An 8637-nucleotide genomic window follows, 5' to 3' on the forward strand; every position below is an offset into this window, starting at 1 on the left:
AGTAGAAAGGGGATTGCATTCTGTCATGCCAAATCTGTTTAACAAATCTCCAATGTATTTCTTTTGAGAAAGAAATATGGACTTTGGATGTTGGGTTACTTCAATGCCAAGATAGTAATGAACATAGCCCAAATCAGTCATTTCAAAAAATTTTCCTAATTCTTTCTTTATGGATGCAATATAGCTTTCATTGTTCCCTGTCATTAAAAGATCATCTACATATACCACAAGATATACAACTGTTTTGCCAACTTTCTTGACAAACAAAGTTGCATCATCAAGATCAAAATGTTTGAAGTTGAGTTTCAGAAGATGCTCAGTTAGTTTTTCATACCAGGCTCGTGGTGCTTGTTTGAGGCCATACAAGGACTTCACAAGTTTGCATACTTTGTGTTCATGTCCTTTCACAGCAAATCCTTCAGGCTGGGACATAAAAACATTCTCTTTTAGATCTCCATTCAAGAATGCAGTTTTTACATCCATTTGATGGACTTTCCAACCGTTCTGAGCAGCTAGTGCAAAGAGTGTCCGGATGGTGGCCCATTTTGCTGTGGGAGCAAAAGTTTCCTCATAATCGACCCCTTCCTTCTGTGCAAAACCTTTTGCCACAAGTCTAGCTTTGTGCTTGTCAAGTGAGCCATCAGCTTTGTACTTGTTCTTGTAGACCCACTTGCAGCCAATTGGTTTGGTTCCAAATGGAGGATCAACCAGCTTCCAAGTGCCATTCTTTATGAGGGCATCATACTCCTTCTGCATCGCTTCTTTCCATTCATCATGAGAAGCAGCTTCTTTGAAGGAAGTTGGTTCAAAATCTGTAGACAAGTCCAATTCACAATCATAAGTAACATCCATATCAACAGGTGAATTAGAGTTATCTACATCACCTCCATCTTGTCGGTTTGAATTTCTGGTTCCTGTTTTTCCAATTTCATCAGGATGAACACTTTCAAGTGTCTTTGTCAGGCACTTTGGGGGACCTTTCTGAGATGGTCCAGGCTGTTCTGTTGATTGAGTTGGGTCTGAATCAAGATTGAGTCTCCCAATTCTATCAATTACATCACTTAAAGCATCATCCGTTGTTGGAGTGTCATGCAGGGGAGATTGTTCTTCAGAAGAAGATTCCACATGTTGATCTAGTATAGGAATCCCCCCTTCAAGATGTGGAATCTGATTATCAAACTCTTGAAATGATTTCGGTTTTGTGAATCTATCCAAGCGATCAAGTTGCCGCTCAACAACACTGTCAGATTTGGATGATTCAAGAAAAATGACATCTCTAGATAAAACAAACTTCTTATTTACTTCATCATAAAGGCGGTATGCTTTAGATGTGTTTGAATACCCCAGGAAGATACACTTACGACTTCTAGCAACAAGTTTGTTTCTATGTACCTTTGGTATTAAAGCATAACAGGTGGAACCAAATATCCTGAGATGTTTTACCGAAGGAACATGTCCATACCACAATTCATAAGGAGTCTTGTTTCTTATAGCACTAGATGGACATCTATTCTTTATATATGCAACACATAGAACAGCATCAGCCCAAAACATTGTCTTTACATTTTTGAAGAAAAGCATGGATCGTACCATATTCAAAATTGTTCTGTTCATTCTTTCAGCTACACCATTCTGTTGAGGATTATAAGGCACAGTTGTTTGATGTTTAATCCCATGTTGGCGAAGATAGTGTTCAAATTCATTTGATGTATATTCTTTTCCATTATCAGTGCGAATAGACCCAATATGAGATTGTGCATCATTTTCAATCCATTTATGAAAATTCTTGAATGTTTGAAAAGCATCAGATTTGTTCTTCAATAAGTAAACCCAACACATTCTGGTGTAATCATCAATAAATGTCATGATATATTTATTTCCATTTGCAGAAGGAACAGGCATTGGACCACATAAATCTGAATGAATAAGTTCAAGCTTCCTATGTGCTCTTGAATGTGAATCATGAAAAGACTGTTTGCTATGCTTTCCTAGAATGCAAGCATCACATTGTTTATGTTTTCTAGGAATTGTAGGCAAACCAGCAACACCATTTTTCTTCAACAAGCGGAGACTATCATAGTTTAAATGTCCAAATCTAGCATGCCATAATAAACTTGATGGAAGTGTACTTTCATCATGATGAGAAACATATGAAAAATGTTGTGCATGAGCAGAGGTTCCTTGCAGTTTAAGGAGTCTTTCTTCTTCTATACCCCTCATGACAAGTGAGTGGTCAGATGCCTTTCTTACCTCAAGCTTGCCATCAAACATGTGAATGGAGTGACCTTGCTGGCGGATGTGGACCAGGGACAGCAAGTTTCTCTTCAGCTGTGGGAGATATAGAACATGATCCAGAAGAAAGTCTGGAAGACCAGGCAGTTTAAGCCTGACTGTGCCAAGCCCTGATGGCTTGATTTTTGACTGATCTGTGAAGTATACTGCTCCATCAACATTATCAGTGAAATCTTCAAAAAAATCTTTCCTATGAGTCATATGACAGGTTGCTCCTGAATCAAGCAACCAGTCATTTTTCGAAGAAGTAAGTGAAGCATTAAACAGATCTTCATTTACTCCAGTGTTACATTGTGCCTCAATATAGTGAGCAGTTTCAGGTGTTTTACCTTTGTTTGTGTTATCAGTTTTACCTTTCTGCTGATTTCTTCTCTGCTCAACCTTGTCTTATGGTAGCTTGCATGTAGAAGCATCATGAGATCCATTTTGTTTGCAGCGAATGCAATGTATGTCTGCCTTTTCTTCTTGAGGGTGTCTGCCCCCCCTGCCTCTGAAATATCTTCTTCTTTCTCTTGAATGCATACTGTAACAAAATATCTCTGCTGATAAAAAAAACTGTGCAATATTACAACTGCTTTGAATGAACAAGACTGTGCATAGGCATTCAAATCAAAAGGCTGATGATTTTAAATCCTTTCATCAGCATCTCCAAGTCTTTAAAAACTATAATCATGTGAAACAAATGATTTATAAACAGGCTCAACCCCCTTAAACAATGTACATATATAAATGCTGCAACATTATATGAGTTATAAATGTCAGTTGCTGCCCATTACAATAATTTATGCACACATGTGCACATACTGTCCAGCACCACATTCACTAAAAAATCACAATCAGAACAAGAAGAAGGCCAGAAAGCTTTAAAAAGCTAAGCATACAAAACTCATGAACTGGGTCCTTATAAATCCACAAACTCTGCCCTTATAAATCCAAAAAATACAGCGGCGGCCAATGGATATACAGTATTGCAATACCATATCCTTTATCGGTTCTTACGCATAATATATATGCTGCTACATATGATGCAATACCATATCCTTTATCGGTTCTTACGCATAATATATATGCTGCTACATATGATGCAATACCATATCCTTTATCGGTTCTTACGCATAATATATATGCTGCTACATATGTACCCACAGCATGCAATTTATAGAAATTGACCTTCAACGTCCTTGCCTTATCAAACTTACTCCGCGCAATGACGTTCTTGCACTTCTTATATCACCCCGACGAGAACCGACATGTCACAACTCACATCAAGGCCGACAAAGCAGTCTTTACAAACAAACGCAGCCAATACCATTCTCTTTACTAACAAAACGCAGCCAATACCATGGAGCAGCTTACAAACAAACGCAACTTTGATACCACAGTTTACAGTCTTCAAACGCAGTCACAAAAAACGCAGTTCTTTATAACAAAAAACGATACCACTGGATTGCTGGAATGAACGCTGGATTGCTGGAATGAACGCAGTTCTTTATAATAAAAAACGATACCATTGGATTGCTGGAATGAACGCAGTTCTTTATAATAATTTCACAGTTTACAGTCTTCAATAAAAACACAGTCACCATCTCAAGTCTTCAAAAACGCAGTCCACAGTCATTTAAAAAATACAATGCAGTCTATAAAAATGCGCATATAATAGCTAGCACAAAGGTATCGAATACCATGAGAGGTCATAAGATGTCTTGTCTTCAAAAAACGCAGTCCACAGTCATTTAAAAATGCGCATATAATACAATGCAGTCTATATAAAAAAACGCAGTCTCAATCTTCAATACCACCGTTCAGAACTGTATGCAACATTCAATACACCTTCCGCACCATTAAAAAACGATAACCTTCCGCACCATTAAAAAACGATACCACAGTTCCATGAAAAACGCAGCGCAGACTTCAGAAGAGCAATGACGCAGCGTAATTTCAACACAGTCATAACAAACGCAGACACCAGCGATAGGTTTTACCTAACAGTGGAAACGCAGAAACGCATACCATTTTGTTTGAATGGAATGAGGTAGGTTTGAGCAGAAACGCATCAACGTACAGTTCCACGGACAGAGGGCGCAGTCTCCATGTCAGGACAGAGGGCGCAGTCTCATGAGAGGGCAGTGTCAGGCCAGAGGCGTTTAGGACAGAACAGACCAGGAGTTACAACCAATTTGGGACCTGTGCTCTGATACCATGTCAGGCCAGGGTAACTCCACATTGAACGAGAGAAAACACTGATTGATTTTTATTCATTTGCTAGCACATTATTTATACATATACAAAACGGATCAGTTCATCTTCTAGATGACTGTCCAGCTTCACCTCACCCGTTTCGGATTAGGTGTCAACAGGTTGCACGGTCGGGAAGTTTGTCATATTTGACTTAGTGTGGGATTTATGCAGTTGATGTGAACAATAACAAGACTTGTATATTATCACACACTTAGAACACTTTACGACACAACATAAATCATCGAGAACACATGAACAACATACTTCCCTCAGTATGACAACTTTGCGACGACTTACATCAAATGCAACACCAAAGATGCACTTTGCGACGACCTTGACGACACTTGTGCGACAGTGCTTGAAACTTTGGAAATGAGTGTGACACGTTTACATTGTAAGACCAACTCATTTACGCAAAGATTACCCTTCGAAACTACCAAAATTAGCTTTTGTACAATGTGCTACACTTGACATGCAAAAAGATGACTCTTTGATTTTCTTACAAACGGGACCAAAACACTTAGAGAAAACACATGCAATAAATCTTAATGCTTGCAACGACAGTATGCAAGGTCAAAGTAGGCTCTGAAATTTGGGTGTAGGCCAAAATACTGGAGGGTGTTGTAGCAATGACAACAAAACCTAAGGGAGGAAAACAACTGAATAAATTGAAAAGGGAAAACTTAGAGCAACAGAGACCATGCCCAATCTTTCCTGTTCTTAACAAAGGAAGGAGGTTATGGGGAAGGAATTGAGAAACCAAATCTCGAGCCAAGAGGGCAATGAGAACATGGAGAAAGTGGACACTGTACTACTCTTCACAATATGGGAAATCCTACCTTACTATCCCCTCTATTGAATAGCTAGTCAACCTATATTAGAGAATGATTAATGGAAAGGTAATGTTGCACTGTACAAAAGTATCCTTATCCTCCTTGAAAGTCTGAGGAATTTGGACTAACTACCCAAAACTGACAAAGCAAGGTAGGGAAAGAAAGCAGAAAAATAGGCAAAAGACACACTTAAACGAGGAAGGGAAACACCTTGCCAAACTAAGTCAAGAAATCTCACTCATGGAGACTCTTCCAATCTACTAGATCTTTAAGATGGGAATTCTCTCTTTGGATCATGAGGGTTGCTAATGAGTCAAGAAAGAAAAGGCTTCTAAAAGAAAATTAAGGATGGAAAAACCAGATTTTGTCTTCACCCAACAAGGGAAATGTAGTTAAGAAAATATGATGAAGATTGACCAAAAGATGTGGACAGTTTGCGAGGTAGTGGGAATGAGGTCAAGCAGTGTCTCTGGGGGCCTAGTGATTTTGAGGTATCCAAGAATATTAGGTGACTTCATGTTAGTCTCAGGGAGAGAGGCTTGTAAACAAATGCATATGGGCCAACATCCCTCCAACAAATCTTGACCTTCTTGGAGTGTCTAAGTAAGATTAAAACACCTATCTTGGCCATTGGATCATAGGGGGTGATGAAAGCATAATTATATCTCTGTTGGAGAAGAATATCATCAATATTCAAGATGATGATGTTTAGAATATGAATATATTAATTATATCTTTGTTGGATTCAAGATGATGTCATAATCTCATATTTACCAGTAGGATTCAAGATGATGATGTCATTTCCAAGAGAGAATATTTTGGAGGGAAAAACTACTTGTTTTAATTGTATTTTCAGCTTATGTCCTTGTAGGTTTATTCAAATTTCAAGTGTAGATACCCGTTGAATGCGCAACTAATGAACACACTTTTTCATGTATTTTCATTTTTTTTCGACAGGGATCTACTAAAAAGTATGTAGAGTGCGCACTGATTGGATGTGGAATTTAATTTTGTATCAAATAGATATTTTCACTTTACATTTGAGTAAATCTACAAGGAGATAAGCTGAAAATACAATAAACATAGCTATTCTTTTTCTTTAAAAATTCGAAACTCTTATTTTATTATTTTCTTTAGGAGACCCATTTTAGACCTCAAAATTTCCCTTATGTCTTCTAGTTCATATAGTAGCATAATAACTTCAAGTTGTGAATGTTTTTCTTGAAGAAAGACATCTTCACTTGATGAACAATGACATGGTGGGAAAAGTCAAACAGAAGAAAGGCTTGACCACTTGATCATGAATTTAGTTTTCGGAAATACTTTTGAAACCAAGTCTTCCATTCTTCTTGTTGTTGGATTTGACCATTGGAACGTCTAAGGAAAACTAAAAAATACTACTTTCCAAAAAAGTGGTTTTCACCTCCTTATTTTAATGAGAAGATTAGGGAATGGTGGGAGAACATAGAAACCCGAAGTGGCTCTAGAATTTCCTCACTGCAGCAGAAGCTAATTAGTTTCTGCGTAGTCATTATAAGTTGCCCAATTCTTGGTTGCACATATGTTGTGTCATGCCTAATCTTCACGTTCTTGTTTCAGTTTGGCATGATCTTATAGTGGTTTTGGCTTATATGGTTTGTAGGAGACATTAAAGAAAATCTCAGTATTTGAAATTGATGTTTAAAGTGACCTGTTAGTAATAGTTGTATAAGTCATTGCTATTTCCATATTTATCTTATATACTCTTTTAATTTCATTTTAGAGAATAGTTTATAATTAATGCTTGACTAGTGCAGCAATTTGTCTAGCTTGACCTTGTTTCATTTAGTCAGTTGAAGAATGGAAGATATCTATGTTTCATAGTTATGGATTTTATTTTTAAACGTAGTAAATGAATAATTCCTGAGCAATTCAACATTTTGATCGACTTGACTTTGTTTTGTCTACCAGGTGGAAAGAATGGCAACTGATTTATGTCTTTGAATTTTACTTTAGAGCATAGGTTATAATTATTAATGCTCGAGTCATGCATTATTTTGACTGACTGGGTATTGCTTTTTTACTAGGTTGAAAGATTGGCAAGGGACTGCTTCTTTTTCTTGACAACATCTATGCCGTTTGACGATTCGATTTTTGCATGTTATCCTACGAAATCGGAGGAGGGCATACCACCATCAAAACCAATTTCATACATTTTTGAGCTACAACCACCTACTGACATGCTATTTGGAGATTACTTCACCTCTATTACAAAGAACATCAAAATCTAATTTTTGTCGTTATGAACTTAGTTCAGGGCCGCACTAGTTTCAAATTTTGTTGTAAAATTCTTGGATGTGACGATCACATGTAGTGATCCAATTCTCTAGCAAAATAAATCAGTCACGAGAATTGGCCAATTCATTTTTCAATTGAAATATGTAAGCTTTAGCAAGTCGTCCAAAAAAGATGTCTTTGAAATATTAATTGATATGTTTTATTCCAAGATTTCGCTGAACTACAGAATATATCACATTTTTCTCTTCAAATGCGGGAGACAATCCCAAACTCTTACATTCTATATTACTAATTTTATTTATCTACAGCGTTTTTTGGTTAAAAAAAAGTGACCAATGCTGTAGCTGTAAGTTATCTCGCATGGGGACAGATCCCCAGCATAGAAAGGGAAGGAGACTAGAATGTCTCGGCAACGTGGGTACTGGTTTGGAGACTTTTTGGCTCATGAATAACGATTTAATTTCATAATTTTGTAATGTTCAAGAATCAAACTTCAGAAATTCTCAGACTGACAGTGATGATTTCTCTAAAGTCGATTTATGTAAGGCGTAGTCGTGGACGTTTTTTTTAATAACAAATTTATTTATTTATTTATGCATGTACACTGTGTGTATGTATCATATTGCATCTGGTTGGCTGATTACACGATTAGTAGTACAATGGAATACCAATCATTTGGTAGATCTGCACCAATCATTTGGTAGATCTGGTAAGAGTGGAAGCTTACCAGGGGTTTCACCGTTATCAGGCACTGGTCATGTTTTGCTGTAACTTTTCTTTTGTCGGTTTATCTCTGGAGAAGGTAGAAAGAAAGAAAGAAATTATTTTTAACGTCTACGAGGCTAAAGATAGCCTATAGGACAGACTGCCTTGCCATTTGATTTTTGTATTTAGGCATTTTCCTGTGTAGCCTCACAATGAGCGTTCCCGGCTTATCAACAATGCACTCGCTCAATAAATTATCCCAAGAGCTAGATGTCAGAATATTTACATAACT

General features: G+C 37.2%; 1 protein-coding gene across 2 annotated transcripts in view; it reads left to right on the forward strand.

Annotated features, from left to right (window-relative positions):
• Positions 1 to 8111, forward strand: part of LOC149239681 (zinc finger (CCCH type) helicase family protein) — a 319676-nt gene extending 311565 nt beyond the window's left edge. For both annotated transcript variants that reach the window (XM_089373483.1, XM_089373484.1), the window contains one exon: positions 7430 to 8111. In XM_089373483.1, coding sequence (XP_089229609.1) covers positions 7430 to 7633 — 204 coding nt within the window. In that variant the 3' untranslated portion in view covers positions 7634 to 8111. The remainder of the gene's footprint in view (positions 1 to 7429) is intronic.
• The last annotated feature ends 526 nt before the right edge of the window (positions 8112 to 8637 follow it).

This window comes from Pinus tabuliformis, chromosome 8 (assembly GCF_031772625.1).
Source record: "Pinus tabuliformis cultivar Carrire ecotype Pingquan chromosome 8, CPIR1, whole genome shotgun sequence".
NCBI classification, from domain to species: Eukaryota; Viridiplantae; Streptophyta; class Pinopsida; order Pinales; family Pinaceae; genus Pinus; species Pinus tabuliformis.